The sequence below is a fragment of the Syzygium oleosum genome, unplaced genomic scaffold (assembly GCF_021117445.2).
Source record: "Syzygium oleosum isolate NSW1041296 unplaced genomic scaffold, Sole_v2.1 Sole_v2.19, whole genome shotgun sequence".
Classification (NCBI taxonomy): domain Eukaryota; kingdom Viridiplantae; phylum Streptophyta; class Magnoliopsida; order Myrtales; family Myrtaceae; genus Syzygium; species Syzygium oleosum.
Window position 1 is genome coordinate 3,375,216 of NW_026607503.1, and position 16,843 is coordinate 3,392,058.

Genomic DNA, 16,843 nt, shown 5'->3' on the forward strand with positions numbered 1-16,843 from the left:
ACCAATTAAGAAAAAGAACATAATATTCTCATAGAGTTAAGGCGTTGTCCATGCAGATTCTCGGGATTTCTGCCGATCGAGAGGAAAAAATCGATACGGAACTTTTGACGAATAAATATGTTGTTCACAAAAAGAAACTTCGAATGTGGCGGTCGGGGGGGCATTGGATCGGTTGGATTTTTCAGGAGAGGAAAATGAATTAGGAGCATATGCATTGAGACGGTATCGGTTTGGGATTTTCTTTTTGTAAACACATATATGGTACTAAGTTTGGTTAAATATGTAACGGGGTATTAGTTTGGGATTTTTAGTAGTATTAATTTAAAAAAATATTTTGTTAGAAGGCGACCCCGAGGAATTATACCGAATATTTTTTTTTTCTTTTACCGCGGTTTTTGCATAATTCCATTTTTTTTTCCTTGTCCCAAATAAAAGAGAAGCAACCTCGCCAAAAGGATCGCGGAATAAAAAGCGCAATAAACCAAAAAAAAAGAAAAAGAGAAAATTGCATCTGCAGGCTTCAAGCGCCAGCTCCTCCAATCCATCGGAGGGATTCGTGTGCAGATTGCGCTGCGCTCGTTCGCTTCTTCAGTGGTGACCGATTCCCCGATCCCCCGATCGCCGGCGATTCCGCATCGTTTCTCGCTTCTGCCGCCGGTAATCTCTCCTCCGCAAACTCCGATCTCCGCGCCGTGCATCTTCCGATTCCACAGTTCCTTCGATTCGATTCGACGCGGACACGATTCGGAAGTGGTCGCGTCGAATCGCCTTCGTCCGGCGGCGCCGCTCGCGTCCTTGTGGACTCGCGCGTCGTTCGCGGATTGAACATCCGATGGCTCGATGATTTCGCTTTTCGTCCGCGTCGAGTTCATCCGTTTGCTAGAAGGATTTTTTTTGTTGATTCGCGCGTTTTTGCTTGTTGCTTTCGATTAGAACCGGACCTCGATCGATCGGCACGTCAATTGAAGTTTCTCGTAGGTTTTCTCTGAGGCGTGAGGAGGATGAAGGAAGCTTTGGCGGTGGCGCTGATGCTGTTGGCGTCGCTGATTCCTTCGGCATCACCCTCGTCGCCTGCCACCGGCCCTGCTTTTCTCTGGTCCAGTCACTATGAACAGTGAGTTTTTCGTGTCTTCTCATGCCTTGGCACGCCAATAGAATTCAGACAGTGATTTTTGCTTATGTATGGGAAACGGCTTCTGTGACCTTGTGCCTGCAAGATCGGTTCTAACCTATCAGGTTTCGTACTTACGCTTCTATTTTGTCGGTGTGGTTATAGGATTTTAGGAATGAAAGCTTCGGAGGAAATAGTTCTGAAGACTTAGTTTGAGTAGTTTATGCTTATCCTTCATATGCATGTTTTCATCAGTTAACAGCAGGATATTCGTTTCCAGGTGAATTTTCTTACTATATCCGTGCAAATCATGCCATCACTAGTGAGAAACCGGCTGTTAACGATATTGTTGGGGACCGTGTTCTCTTAATATGAATCTGAAATCAGAAGATGAATCAATGGTTTGGACTGCTCTTACATTGTGCACCTACACTGTAGATAGATTGATGCTCACTTGATAATGCTTTGTCAATCCTTCTTCAAGCAGTGTTTCTTTTTTGTGGCAAATATACATTTGAATACTATATTGTTAATGGACGTTTCCCGAGAGAATGAACTTTAACCTTGTCCACAGTTGGCATAAAAGCAAGATACCGTATGTGGATGCCAATTTATTCTGCAATTTAGAAAGAATTGCTTCTTTCAGATCTTGTCTTTTTTTATAAAATCTCTAGCTTGACAATTACAAATATCCCTTTGTGCTTTGTTTATGTCAAAGTGCTTGCTATTATTGTCTTCTAAGTTGCTAGTTTGTGCTTCACTGGTAGATTTCTTTGTTTCCTCCTTTGATAGTGTTAGTGTGTGTGTGTGTGTGTACTTGACATTCTGTTGAGATTTTTATCCTTGGACAAAACTTTAGTTGCAAGGCCTTTTCATTCTCTGAGATACTCTTTAGTTCCTCGATAAACAAAACATGCCATGGTATTAACCATCTGGGTAGAATCTATTTCCATTGCCTATGAGCATCCAGATATTGTGCGATAAATTTTTATTGAAAAAGGATTATTTTCACCTCCTCTCCACTTCCACCATCTTAGTTTAAGACATTTAAAGCATTTATTATAGGGAACACATAGACAATGATAATGACGTATCTTTAGTGAACAACTGCCCAGCGCATGTAATATTTGTTGCATAATCTTGCGGCCCAAATAACATGCGCATTTAGGTTTTTCTCGTGAAGATGATACACAATTAGAAATTAATAAGTTCTCTTGTCCCTCTTCTCCTGAGAGTGCTTTCCCTTGACATCTGTTCTTTAGGTAGTTGTGGTTGTGGATATATGAGGAAGACAGATGTATTGATGTAATGCACACACTCTTCGAGCATTTTTTATTTTGTTTAGTGATGATGATTGGATGCTCCTCAAGTGATTGACACATCGCAAACTTTTTTCCAATATTTTCACCTGGAGAGATTTGACATATTTCTCATTAGTTTAATACTTCTCATGCCTTGTTGTCTTGCTTCCTTTCTATGAATGTCACAGGCTTTCCATTGATGGAATCAAGGAACTTGTAAATTATCAGACCATATCTCCTAAGGATCTGGCCAAGTCAATTCTTTCAAAGGGCGGGTGGTCGGACTTCTTGGTACTTGATTCCTGTGCTGTGATTCTTAGACTGATGATGCAATAATAGTAGCTTATATTTTATTTCTTCTCAGAATTAAAGAAAGAAGTCTATTGTTAGATGCTGGTTTACTTATTGCTTTGTACTTTTCCGTTCCAATGTAGTGCTTGGGAAAGAAAAGTCAGCAGCCTGTGGATGTCGCTCTGGTTTTTCTTGGTAGAGAGGTTAGAGTTCTCAAACTTATTATAGTTTGACTTATCATTTAGAATAGTGGAATTCCTTTTCCTTAGCATGCATTAAACTTTGGTTTTTTGCATATGATGCATATAGTTTTCCCTCCATTAGGCATTTGGTATATAGAAGCAAATGCTTAATAATGTAGTTTGACATGTCATTGATTTTACGATGCCCTGCAAACCTCTTAATATTGACTTTGTGTTGCTCATTTTTGTTATGTTACATTTATTTTCCAATAGGTGCAATCTTTGGATATCTCTGCTAACAGCCATGCGGATCCAGCTCTAGTAGACTTGCTTAAGGTAAAGAAGGCCTACTTTGTAAAATGGATATTGTGGCTGGAAATCAATCAGACTTTGAATGATTCAATTGTCCAATTAATCCATAATTCAAACCTTAACAGGTCTCTTTCACAAGGTCTAATTTTTCAATGGCGTTTCCCTATGTTACTGCCATTGAGGAGGAGACAGTGGAAACTTCATTGATATCTGGTTTCACCGAAACTTGTGGACAAGATTTAGAGACCAGTAGCATTGCTCTTCTGGGATCATGCTCCTTAAAGGGGGACAATTACCATAAACTTTCTGACCTGGAATCACTCAATGTAAGCTGAACAATCATTCAAGCTTGTAGTTGTAGATTCCATGACTCCTACGAATTACTTATGTCTCTGTTCATAATGATGAATAGGATTATCTAGCCTCCAGAAAGGAAAAGAGACCTGAGGGGAAGGCAGATCTTGTTATGTTTTGCCATGAAGCACCTGGTCTTTCGCCTGAATCTGATGTACTGCCTTCAGAAAGTATGGGTTTTAAGTTTTCAAAAGTAAAACTTTCTAATAAAGATCATTGTAATAATATTAGTTCTTCAATCGACTTCTCCATACTGTACTTATTTCCCTGAAGAATGCTTAGAAGTAATTTTTATGAGCTTTGCAGGTGAAATTTTCTCTGAACTTCTTCTATCCATGGAGCAGTCCGGGCAGAAATTCGCTTCTCTCTATGTTTCACGTCCTTATAGTAATCCTTCTCTTCGGGAACTAGAAAGGTTTCTTGCTGAGGGCAGTGCTGGAAATGCGTCCAATTCAACATGCGATGGAGTTTGCCAGATCAAATCATCACTCCTAGAAGGAGTTTTAGTTGTAAGTTCTTGCAGGTTTTCCTTGATGTGCTTACACCTTTGTCTTTGAACGTCGCATTATTCCTTTTGAAGTTTCATGCACTGTTGCATCTTTATAGCGCCCGTCACATGAGAGATGTATTGTTTTAGGCTCCATTGCTGCTGTACCTATCATATATGGCAACGATTAGCATGATGTGATAACCCCCTGCCTATTTCTGTTGAATTCTATTTTGGCTTTTCATTTTTTGCTAGAATTGGAGTCTGTCCATCCTGCATGACGAGCAACTCCAATGCTATCATATGCATGCGTGTCCCCTTAATTGAAGTCCAAATGCATTGTCGAAGTTGAAACAGTGCAGCTAAAAGTAGGACACTTATGATGTGTCTGGCACCTAAACGGCAGCATCTAAAAAGTCACACAACACATTCATATATCAACAATCGCATCAATGCATGTAAACTTAATTTTTTGTTTATGTTTAGTAGAGATTGCTCTTTTTCTCCCCCAACCTCAGCCTCATAACTCTTCATCTCTTTCAAAGTATCACGTCCTTATACCGGTGCTTCTCTGATGGTTCAGGGGCTTGTGTTGCTTGTAATCTTAATATCCGGCCTCAGTTGCATGATGGGCATTCAAACTCCAACAAGATTCGAGGCGCCTCAAGAGTCATGAGTTCTCGGTTTCAGTAATTTGTCTTGGCACTGTGACCGCTGGATGTTTAATGAAAAGGTGCTCGCTAGTTAATATATTTGTAATAGCCTGTCCATCTGCTTATATTCGTTACATGGTCCGTTCTTGTATCTGGCATTTTAATGTAGTTTGGTCGCTTTTTACCCTTCGGATCACTTAATTTCTATCCCAGGAATGATAAATGAGTATTTGAGGGCCTGTAGATGAAAGAACTATTTCAACTTGTCTGGATTGATTTTTACTTTTTGCATTGATCTAAATCTCACAACCCACACACTTTGTATTTTCTATATCCAAAGCTCCCGAAACTTTTACAATTCTCACGTATCAACACTTTTTCGCATAACGATATTTTCATAACTTTGTGAAATACAAACAATGTTATAAATTCGACTGGAAGTACAACAATACTTTCTGTTTTTGCTTTAAGTGTAAAAATACTTTAAGCTATCTTGGATAAGCTGGGTACCTTCAACTTTTTTCTTGCTGAAAAAATAAATCCGGTGTAAAGAAATATGGTAAGTAACTTATGTTTGTGAGCCATTTGGGGACTATTTCTATTCGTGTGTACTACGCACCATTTTATTGTCTCAAAAGCCCGTTCGCAGCACAGGCTTCTTAGCCAGTTCATATGTATGAGTCCTGCAAAAGTGAATGCTGAAGAGTGAAGATATAATGGGAGACTAGCTTCACCATGCGATGGCCAACAAACCGAACGATCTTAGGTTTTGACTGGACTCTGCTGTTTTGGACATGGAAGAGTGCCCTAAAGCCAAGCCAGATTGAAGTTAGTTTGCTCCACCAGCTCCTCAAGTGCTGTTCCTTACACCCCCTTACCGGTTTGGCCGATATGAATCGCCGTCGAGATGTCCCTCTTTCCGAATGTTACCCGATATGCCTGAAACGATAATCAATTGAAAAGGTGAGCCGGGATAGAGATTTACTGGGAACAGATAACCATGATACAAATTAGACACCACCAACAGCTGAACATTATGAATTTCCACAAATTACTACCCCGTGGAGTGGATGCAGCGAGAATAGTAGAACTCCAACGGCAGCCTCCACTTATCGAGCTTGAGCATAGTTATCAGAAGTGAATACGGATTTCCAGGCTTAGGACTGTCAATTTATCGGCATCTTTACGAGTTTGAGGCAGCAAATCATGTAAACTCATCTGGACCTCCATCCGCCCTCATTTGTCCGTTTATTGCGTGCAGTACTTCGTTAATCACATCCACCGGGTGGTTTGACCAGTCTTCCGCTGCAAATTCATGAACTTGGTTGTTCAGTTCTATAGAACTCTTGCCGGGCATCTTCTCAGTGCCGATGGTCCTCATCGCCTTCCTTATCGACCCAGATTCGTTCCACCTTCCCAGACCGGCATATATGTTAGACAGAAGCGAAAAATTACCGCTGTTCTCAGGCTCCAAGCGCATCAACTGCTGCAGAGCCCGTTCTCCAAGATCAGGATCGCCATAAATATTAGAAGCAGCAAGAAGCGATCCCCATATAGCGGCATTCGCTTCAAAAGGCATGCTCTTGACTAGCCGCTCTGCCTCGTGTAAATAACCACCCCGTCCAAGTAAATCGACCACGCAGCCATACTGCTCGATCTTCGGGACGATTCCGTACCTCGAGGGCATCGCGGTAAATAACCCTCGACCCAGCTTGGTCATTCCACTGTGGCTACAGCCAGAGAGGACCGCCGTGAAAGTGATCTCATTGGGCTTGATTTTAGCCCTTTCCATCCTCGAGAACATTTCGAGGGCTTCTCTTCCCATGCCGTGGATGGCCATTCCCGCGATCATGGTCGTCCAACTCACTACACTCCTCTCCGTCATGCCTTCAAAGACTTGGAGAGCCTTCCCAATGTCACCTGATTTCGCGAACATGTCTATAAGTGCATTGTTAAGCTGCGCGTTTCGATTTAACCCGTGCCTGTCAATGTAGCTATCAATCCATTCCCCCAGTGCGAGCGCGCCCAGCTGCGCGCAAGCGGACAGCGCCGCAAGCATCGAAACTTCATCCGGCTCTATGCCCTCCAGCAACATTCTCTTAAAGACTTCAACCGCCTCGCTCGGCCTATTCCACTGAGCATATCCTCCGATCACAGCAGTCCAAGAAATCAAATTCCTCTCGGGCATTCGCTCGAACAACTCCCGGGCACTCTCCAAACATCCAGCCTTGGCATAACCAGCGATCATCGCATTCCACAGCGCGACGCACCGGAAATTCAACGCATCAAACACCTTGCGCGCATCGGGAACGCACCCGCACGAGCCGTACATCCGGACAAGTGCCGTGGCCACGTGAGCATCCGACTCCAACCCAATTCCTACGCTCTGGCAATGAATCTGTCTCCCTACTTCGATCGCGGACAACCGAACCGCAGCTCTCAAAGCGAAAGCGAAAGAGTAAGAGTCGGCCCGCAGGCCCGAAGCCCGAATCCCGCCGAACAGACGGACGGCCATCTCGGCGGAACCGGCGTCGGGGAGGGCCCTGATCACACTGTTGTAGAGGCGCAGATCGGGGTCGGCTTTGCGGGCGAAGACTGCCATGGCGTAGTCGGAGAGACCCAGGGAGAAGCACCGGCCGATGAAGTGGCGGAGGAGGAAGTTTTCCCGGTCGAGGCCCCTCGGGACCATGAACGCATGGGTCCGGCGGAGGCGCCTCAGGTCACCGCACCGGCGTAGCAAGGAGAGGAGCGACGGAGGTTCCGGCGAGGCGGCGGACGGGGACGGCGGCGATCTGGGGAGGAAGGGCCGGAGCATCTCCGCTGTTCTCCGTTTGTTTTTTTTTTTTTTGTCGGAAACGAGTGTTTTTAAACATGTTTTCTTTGATCAATTGTTTAATTTGAAATAATTAGTTAATAAAAATATTTTCATTATCGAGTCTAAACATTTTTATAAATGTTGTTCATTCATTTTCGTAAACGATGCAAGCGATCATTTTTAAGGAAATATTTTTCAAGCATTCACTATCCGCGAAAGACACTGATAATGATTGTCGATTTCTTTTTCACTATATTTCTACAAAGTATCGGTCTTTTCAAGACTTTATCTGGTCGTTTAGCTCTTTGTGATTCAAATTGGTTTAGTTAAGATTTAGTTAGGTGGGGTCGATTGACTCCACTCAAGACACAAACTAACCACATGTGCCATACTAACCCATTTATGATCGGCTTTCAATTCGGACGACTCGATTCTCGAGACTAGACAAAGAGATTTGGGCAAGAGGAGTTATTGTAAATTACCTCGATCAATATTGTATTCTTACATTACTATCAAAATATGATGCTAAATAACTCAAATTATTATTACAAGGCACACTTGCCAATGATTCAGATGGATTTGGTTTACGTAATCTATTATGATATGATATTATTACCGGCAGGAAGCTCATATTTGAACGGTACCTGAATTTTTTTCAGGCGAATATAAGTTAGACATCTCACTCATCACTTGCTTACTTCTATATCTTTTTTTTTTTATCTTTATTGCAAAATACCATTCCGATATATCTTAAACAAAGCCCCGTTTTCGAAAAAAATCAAATCGCCATTTCTTAGGAATCCATCCTTCACATCTCCTTTAGGGTCCGGGTTTTCAATTGATTTCGAGTGATTTGAACGAGAGGAAGCTCATATTTGAACGGTACCTGAATTTTTTTTCAGGCGAATACAAGTTAGACATCTCACTCATCACTTGCTTACTTCTATATCTTTTTTTTTTTATCTTTATTGCAAAATACCATTCCGATATATCTTAAACAAAGCCCCGTTTTCGAAAAAAATCAAATCGCCATTTCTTAGGAATCCATCCTTCACATCTCCTTTAGGGTCTGGGTTTTCAATTGATTTCGAGTGATTTGAACGAGAGCGAGCACCTATGATCCAGAGAGAAGTACACTCTTTAAGGGGAACAAAAGAGTTGACATTTTCGCAAGTTTGGGACACGGGACGATAGACATTGTAAAGTGGTCTCCAAAGGATAAATTATGCGGTCCATATTGTCATGATTGTACATGAATTTTCTCGTAATTATGCAAATTTTTTGGAATGTCCCCATCTTTCTTTTCTAATTACGGTCCCCATCTTACCGCGGAGCCTCTGGGCGACTGCCACGTGTCGCCGCGCTGTTTTTTTTAACCGCCTTTTCGGCGGTCTCCTGTAACTCTCCTCGGACAGTAACCGAAGGCGACGAAGGCGACGAAGGCGGCGACGGCGATGGCGTTTCCGCCCGCGTCGGGTCGTTAAGTTGATCGCCGGATTTCAGGTTCCCTTCCCGCTCCGGCCGCCGGAATCGCGGCGTCGGGATCGCCTTCCGATCCCGTCCGAGCGCGTTCATGGGTCCCCCATTAACGGAGGCGGGCAGATCGGTCAAAATTTGTCGAGCAATGCATGCGGCTCAGACCATGGCGATGGTGGGTGGGATGATGGGGGAGGAGGTGAAAGTCCGAAGCCGGACCGGAACCCACCAGCTCAGCAAGTGAGCCGGAGCGGCGGCGGCGGCGGCGGCGGCGGCGGCGACTTTTGTCGCGTTTCGGTGGGAATTGGATAATAACTCTCATTCGGATAGAGGAGAGAGAGAGAGAGATGGGGGGAGAGAGGAGAGAGGAGAGAGAGTGTGCGTGTGTCAAATAAAAGCTCTGATTTTTAAGTTAAAATATAAGACGCAAGAGGCGTTCACACCCGGCCGTGGCACTTGGTCGCCTATCTTCTTCTTCGCCATCATGTTCCCCAATTCCCGTCCGAAGCCCTAATTAGCAACAGGGGCTGCGGCGTTTCGGTGGCAGCTGCGTCCTCCGCCTCGGCCCTGCGGCTCTGCTAGGCTCGGCGATTTCGTTACGAGCCGCCGCGACGAGACGGGTCGGCGGAAAATTCGGAATCTTGCTTGATTTCGCTTGTGGGTTTGTTCCCGAAGGTGGGAAATTCTTGGGGGCGGGGTGCGTTTGTAGGAGGTGGGTGTTTTTTGTGGGGGTGGGGAGGGAGGGAGATGGAGGGGAATTCAGGTGGTGGTGGAGGAGGAGGTGTTGGTGGTGGTGTTGGTGTTGGTGTTGGTGTTGGTGTTGGTGTTGGTGTTGGAGGAGGAGGAGGGAACGACGTGGAATTGATGTGCAAGACGCTGCAGGTGGAGCACAAGCTCTTCTACTTCGATCTGAAGGAGAACCCTCGCGGCCGCTACCTCAAGATCTCCGAGAAGACGTCGGCCACCCGGTCCACCATCATCGTGCCCTTCTCCGGCATCTCCTGGTTCCTGGATCTCTTCAATTACTACGTCAATACCGACGACCAGGAGGCCTCCAGCAAGGAATTGCAGCTTGACACCAAGGCATTGCTTTTTATATGGGGCCATTCTGTTTCTTGTGTTCTGTCGTTGTTGGTGTTTGCATTGCTTGAATTGCTTGTTGTTGGTTGCAGGTGTTCTACTTTGATGTTGGCGAGAATCGGCGGGGGCGGTTTTTGAAGGTAATTCTGCGCTTAGGTCTTCATTCGTTTGGGTTTTTGCTGATGATTGGACTTGTGGTTTTTTAATTTTCCTGTCATTTTGATCTGTGGCTTTATCTCCTCTGCTTATTGGTTCTAATATGACTTCGTGTATAGCCTATAGTTCTGGGATTGCCTTGACCTGGCAATTCATTTTCTTTTGATATAATTAGGTGAAGTATGAACTTTTAAAAGGTCATCCACAGTCCGAGTTCCTTGCCACTGTCGTTAAGCACTTTCGATCTTACGGTAAATTGTGCCTTGTGCATACTGCATTCTTAAATTTTGACGAGCGAGGGTTGCGTTCAGTGATGGGGCATGTTGCTCCAGAGTGAACCTTAATCTGCACCGAATGTTTTGTACCTTTTAAATGCTTTTGATTGGTGGTGTTTTCAAAACATTATGGTTTTTTTAAAGTAATAATACAACAATGCTAAATAGATTTTCTAAATGCAGGATCTTTTTTAGTTTATTCCTCTAGGAAGAGTAAGTTTCTTTTCCTTTTGATAGTTAACATCTTGCAGGCTTAGTAGTTGGCGCAACTTTAAAGTTTTTGTCTGGTTCCCGTTATTGTTGGATTATACTTATGAACAGTCTAACTACATGGAATGGCAGGGGACCTCTTACAAATATGGAAGTTTGTTATCTAGGTCTAGAGAAGAGTAGAACTATATAATTTGATAAAATGAAAGAGTTCCTGATTGAACGACTCAATGGATAATAGACATGGACCTACAATATAGTGTTCCTCTCTATATTCACACACTAAATTAGTGCCAAAACTCTTAATATGGTGCATGAAATCCTGACAGTTTTTCGTGCTCTGACTAGTATTGTTTGACCTGCATTGTCACATACATGTATTTAGCCCTCCTGGATTCATATTTGCAAATCTACATAAATGCTGCTTGACTGAAAAATTCTGCAATCTCAGCCGTTGCAAGTCTTGTCCTGATATGTCCAGCTTGCAGCTAAGAATGTAATCCTGAACCATTATCTAATTAGAATGCATCTGAAATGTCTTAATGAAAAGACCAGTAGGATGATTAGAAAGGTAGACTAAAAGGTTTTTTTCCAGAAACTGAAAAACTTTGTTGGGAAGAAGGATGATTCCAACAAGATTTAATGCTATTTTTAATCAATTTTTTATAACAAATCAAAAAGACGTGAGACTACATATAAAGTGAACATTTACCAGTCAAATGATATTGTTTGCTTTTTCAATAGGTAAAAAGAAATCGTAAATAAGATTTCTTGCTATGAACTTGTTCTTTTCCCCTGACCTAACTAAGTGAGATTTGCACATTAAAAGTTTAGTCTCTTTTATAAGTTTGGCTGCAAAGACATGGATCATAATCAGTTTTAATCATCATCTGGAATTTGCAAGCTTCTGCTACATAGCACAACCTTATCACCTAGATGTTTAGGATTAAGGAAACAATTTTAATGCAGCTATACTTCCTATTATGTGAGATGCTTTTGCAAGTTTATTTTGGAGGTTATTTTCTCATCCAGGAGTAGTTGGTCCATGAGCTGTGTGGTAGGGTAGTGTCTTCATGTATCAGGCAGCTAGGAATGCAATTTTGCTTTTATGATCATTCCCACTGGCACAACTGTTATTCTTGCTGAAAGGATGAACTATGGTTTCCAGAGGCATGGTCACAGCAGTATGGAATGGAAAGTAGGATAAGGAATATTGGTCATCTAAAATGCAGTAAGATAGGGGCAGCCTTCCATGGATGAATTAGTTGGAATAAGAGACATCGCTAGATTTTTTTTGACAACCAGATATGCCCTATATGCCGGAATCTTTGGTGAAAGGGTCATATTCTATGGGAATTGAGAAGCTCCTCTTTGAGGATATTTGGAGACCTAGCGTTGAAGTATCAGCAACATATCATTATGAAAGTCAGGCAATTGCTTTTCTTTGAAAATAGCATGATCGTCGATATTAGTTGTTTGGATATCTTATAGTATATAAAATTGAACGAGTATTTCAGATCTTAAATGGTTGGGGAATTAGTAGACACTGTATCTGTTGTCTGCATGCGAGATAGAGAAAGCATTAGGAAGAGGACTTAACTAGTTGGTAACGATTGGATGCCACATGTTTGCAATGGATGGAACTTTTTAACTAGTCTTCTTGGTTGATTGGGAAGGATTATGAGTCATCCTGCTAAAGGTTGTGGTGAAATGCAGATGAAATGAGAAGATTGGTTGCTTCAAGTATTCAGGCATGTTAAGATTCATTATGATTTTCTTTCAGGTGTTAGTACTAGCAATCCTGTGCCAGCAGCCAATGCTTGAAGTATTGATTTGACTGATTTAGTGATAAATGATTTTGGTTTTATCTGTCTAGTTATTCGTCCTTTTTGGACTTCCATGTTACAGATCAAAGATGTTCTTTGGTTTATCAAGATCTCTCTCTATTCTGTTTCTTTTGCCACAAATTTTATTACTCTTCAGGATGATGTTCAAGTTTTCCTTTTGCGCCATAAGGCATGGCTGGCGCTTGTATGAATTCTGTAAAGTTTTGTAGAAATATTGCCAATTGTTCTAAACGTTTAAGCTGTTAAGATAAAGATGCGGTTTAATATTTAGATATTCTAATACTCCCGCTCAAGCGTAGGTTGGATTTTGGCCTAAGATTAAAACGTGGAAATACATACTATGAGAGGTGATTAGGAACTTGAAAAGATTTGAACTCTTGACTCCTGCTCTGATACCATCTAAAATTTTATGGGATCACTGCCGACTGTTCTAAAAGGTTAAGCTGTCAGATAAAGGTGTAATTTAATATTTGAATACTCTTAACAAATTCATTTTTCTTTTGTCGGAGCTTGCATCAAGAAGGAAATAACTTATATATAATTTTATGCAGGTGTCTGAAGCTTCAGTCAGTAGAAACCGGAGCACTATCATTGTACCAGCAGGTAGCACCCGCGATGAAGGTTGGGCAGCTTTCAGAAATATCTTGGCCGAGATTAATGAAGCATCAACACTTTTCATACTTCCCAACCAGGTATAGTATGACTCGTCATAGCTATGAATTCTTAATGACCGGCCCGTGCTCTGTTTTAAGAAAAAAATCTTGAATTTCTCTTATGCTTGTAGATATTCCATGTTCTTTTTCCCTATTCAATTGCATTATGCTTTTCTTTACTTGTCTCGAGGGATCTCACTTTTTCTTTTTGGGGATGCTCCCTTGGCCTTCCTGATCATGTGCTCTGAAGCAGCAAAGTTCTGAGCCTACGGGAAGTCTTGTCGGGTTTTCAGATGATGTGGGTGCAGGCTTCATAACTGGTCATAGTGGCCAATCTGCCCCGGCTTCTTCTGATTTGAATGTGGACAGATCGGCGGAATTGCCAGCACCGGATGAAATTGGTAACATGGGAGTATCTAAGGTAATTAGAGTTGACCAGAAGAAGTTTTTCTTTGATCTGGGGAGCAACAACAGAGGTCATTTCCTGAGGATATCTGAGGTATGCTAAAACTATTTGCGATGGTTGTCATCGAGAACTTAGTGATGTTAAACTTACAAAGTGAGTGTTGGGATGGTATGTGAATGCAGGTTGCAGGTTCCGACAGGTCTTCCATCATTCTCCCACTTGCAGGTTTGAAGCAGTTCCACGAAATATTAGGTCACTTTGTGGAAATTACAAAGGACCAACTTGAAGGGATGACGGGTGCAATTGTGCGAACAGTGGACCCCCTGCAAAGATGAATGTTAAATATGCAGGGTTGGGCGAAGAGTGAAATCATTCTGCCAGGGGATGTCCTCAAGCTGCAAATAAGTGCTTTTCTAGGGTGTGCTGATGATTCTCTTTTTTTTTTGTTTTTTTTTTTAATTTTCTCGATTCTGTCATGAAGAATGAGAATAATCTGATTTATGTGTTTGATCAACAATAAATTGGGGGGTGGATAGCAGAAATAACAAGATGGAAGTGTGATTGTGTGGGACGGAGAATTCATTAATAATATTCGTTGCATGTGTTTTACTCTTCTTCTGTAATCATCTCCATTATCAATCTTTCAAGATCCGGCATGAGGGCATTGAAAAGTGGGATTTGTAGTTCATTTATTGGGCCGATGCATTCATGCCCAGAATATGTCCTTTGCATTCACGTTAGGGTACTTGATTGCAATACCTCCTTCCATGAATGGCAGGAGTGTACTTGTCACGGTATTCCATATGTTGCCCTTTACAGGCACCGAGGGAAATGTCTATCCTATTTATCCTATTGATATCACCGACCGCAGAAGTGGATAGACAAATCTTATTGCTCGTGGTTGTGCTCTCTTTCGATCTCCTGTTCTTTTGGGTGGCCATAGTATGACTCCTACTGCTGCAACTAATGCTTCTCCTCTAATCATTACGAGACAGGTTTTATTTCAGATGAGAAGCTTCAATGTTCCGATCCAAAGCTCCCCAGGAGTGAGGTAGCCAAGTAGCAGTTGGTGTGAAAAAGTAATATCTGGTCACTCCAGGTGTTTCTTATGTTAATATATAGCATGAGTCTCGCTCATCCCTCGGAGGCTGGATGCGAAAATTGCAGGGGAGTCTCTGGTGGCAGCAGGACTCGGTCTAGAAGGCAGCCTCTAACCAAGGCAAGGTTTATCTTGGTTATTATCCCTTTCCATTGCTGCGTCCTCGTTTAATTCCACAATTCATATGGCCAACTTGAGTGCACAGAAGGTTGTTGCTGTTGCCCTCCAAAGACCATGAAAATGAACCAACGATCTAGGATAAAAGACGAGGTATCCAATGAATTCGACCCAAAGAGCTAATACATGCCATCAATGCGGTCGCTGGTGTTTATGGGCCACTGAGTAGTGCAGGGAACTTGGTCACTGGGAGCTAATAATACATGCATCTGGATGATAATGGATTGACTCTTAGAATGTCGTGGTCTTTGACCAACTTTGGTAGCCAGAGATTTGTCACACTCAAAATGTCTTCCACCGTCGACCATGACATGGCTGCTTGCAGATAGGGACGATTCCTCTGTTCTGCATCCATCCTTGTTGCAGGACATCTTTTAGCTCATATAGCATTCAAACCTATAAAGCATCGTTTTGTGTTAGCCAGGAGTCGTGCATTTTTCGAACACGAACTGCCGCACGAACATGCACTGTTACAGTTATCTTAATCTTGATGGAAACTCAATTTAATTACGGTTTCTGAATTAAAGAGTTTAGAATGCTAAGTTTTGGGCTTCCATGGCACTTTGATTGCATCCATCATAGCAGCCAAGGCAGTAACCAGGTTACAGTTCAGATGAGAGGCATATTGCACGTCGTTTTGATCAATTAGGACTAGAAACAGAACGTGACATAAGAGGATTACTTACGTGACCTCCCATAAGATAAAAGGTCGATCGCCATTCTCACAAACGCAAAAAAGAGTTGGGACAAGGTTGGGACCTACCTTACTTGCTATTGCCATGTTTGGTTTAAGGCACCAAGGAATAATTATTTGTCTACTGGCTAGCCCGTCATTGCAGCCCCACCACGTGGGAGTGGTAGAGCCCAAGACCGGCGATACACTTATGCTCAAGCCCATCCTTTGCAAACAATCAAGTTTTATAAGGTCGAGCATAGACTAGGGAATCGAACTTGTGACCATCGACTTCCAAATCAAGTCTTGGACGTTGGACCACCCCACCAACTTGTAATAGTACTGAAAATGATCTCGCAGCTGAATGTAACAGGTCTCAAAAAGAATGAAGAGGTGGCCACAAACTTTTGTCTCAAAAGCGAAGAGGGATATGTTAACGTCAAGTTTCATGTGCATTCATAGCATCCGAAAATAAAAGCTGAAAGAAAATAGCCAGCATCACGATCTCTCTCTCTCTCTCTCTCTCTCTCTCATGTGGGGGCCGCAAGACTAGATGCGAAAGACCCATCACAGGAACAAGGAAAAAGATGTGAAGAAAGCAGTGGGATTACATTCAAAAGGAGTCACAGTTCCCAGCAAATGCTGATAGAAACTGCTCATAAGGTTTTGACAATGCCAGCGGAATGATAGAGAGGTACATGGAGCCCGTTGAAAAAATACCATATCCTGTAACTGTGGAGTTTACCAGGCAGGATGTTGAGAGAGCGAGAGAGAGAGAGGGCGCCGTGTGCGTGTGCGCCAATTAGTTCCCATGAGTCTTACGAATGTAACACTGCCACACCAACTAATAGGTGGGGTCAACTCTCTCCTGTAAAGATCCTTTTTACCGGGAAATTGGCCCTAGTACTTTTTTGTTGAATAGTTTCAACTTTTTTGGTGTCTCGTTTTATCTTGCTGGAAATGATTGGTGCTAGCATGTTTCCTCTCTCTGCTCTAATATGCAGAGCAAGTGGACTGTGTGTACAATATGCATGTCCCAGCACTTTCTACTGGGCTTAATGATCTGGAAAGACTGTAGAATGTGTCCCCAGCTGATCACCGGACCATTTGATTCTCGCCCGAATTCGTTGATGTTTTGCTCTCCACTCACTGCTATGGAATGTGACAACTCTTACTTCTTAAGAAGGGACTCAGGACCACCTCTCTCTCTCTCTCTCTCTCTCTCTCTCTCTCTCTCTCTCTCTCTCTCTCTCTCTCTCTCTCTCTCTCTCAGTTAAAAACCCCT

At 42.6% G+C, this 16,843-nt stretch overlaps 3 protein-coding genes across 3 annotated transcripts; 2 read left to right on the top strand and 1 right to left on the bottom strand.

Annotated features, from left to right (window-relative positions):
* Positions 1 to 472: 472 nt before the first annotated feature.
* Positions 473 to 4,973, top strand: LOC115693716 (uncharacterized). The gene is made up of 9 exons (XM_030620775.2): positions 473 to 657; positions 934 to 1,114; positions 2,601 to 2,703; positions 2,847 to 2,906; positions 3,159 to 3,221; positions 3,323 to 3,523; positions 3,610 to 3,721; positions 3,858 to 4,060; positions 4,622 to 4,973. The coding sequence occupies exons 2-9, from the start codon at positions 1,002 to 1,004 to the stop codon at positions 4,712 to 4,714; spliced, it is 948 nt and encodes a 315-aa protein (XP_030476635.1). The 5' UTR covers positions 473 to 657; positions 934 to 1,001; the 3' UTR covers positions 4,715 to 4,973.
* LOC115693715 (pentatricopeptide repeat-containing protein At5g56310) lies at positions 4,622 to 7,528 on the bottom strand. Its single transcript, XM_056319987.1, has 2 exons — positions 5,750 to 7,528; positions 4,622 to 5,630 (listed from the first exon to the last, which is right to left on the bottom strand). The coding sequence occupies exon 1, from the start codon at positions 7,504 to 7,506 to the stop codon at positions 5,896 to 5,898; it is 1,611 nt and encodes a 536-aa protein (XP_056175962.1). The 5' UTR covers positions 7,507 to 7,528; the 3' UTR covers positions 4,622 to 5,630; positions 5,750 to 5,895.
* Positions 7,529 to 9,079: 1,551 nt separating this feature from the next.
* LOC115693709 (transcription factor Pur-alpha 1) lies at positions 9,080 to 14,218 on the top strand. Its single transcript, XM_056320183.1, has 7 exons — positions 9,080 to 9,181; positions 9,658 to 9,694; positions 9,800 to 10,065; positions 10,155 to 10,202; positions 13,102 to 13,242; positions 13,457 to 13,702; positions 13,792 to 14,218. The coding sequence occupies exons 1-7, from the start codon at positions 9,080 to 9,082 to the stop codon at positions 13,942 to 13,944; spliced, it is 993 nt and encodes a 330-aa protein (XP_056176158.1). The 3' UTR covers positions 13,945 to 14,218.
* The last annotated feature ends 2,625 nt before the right edge of the window (positions 14,219 to 16,843 follow it).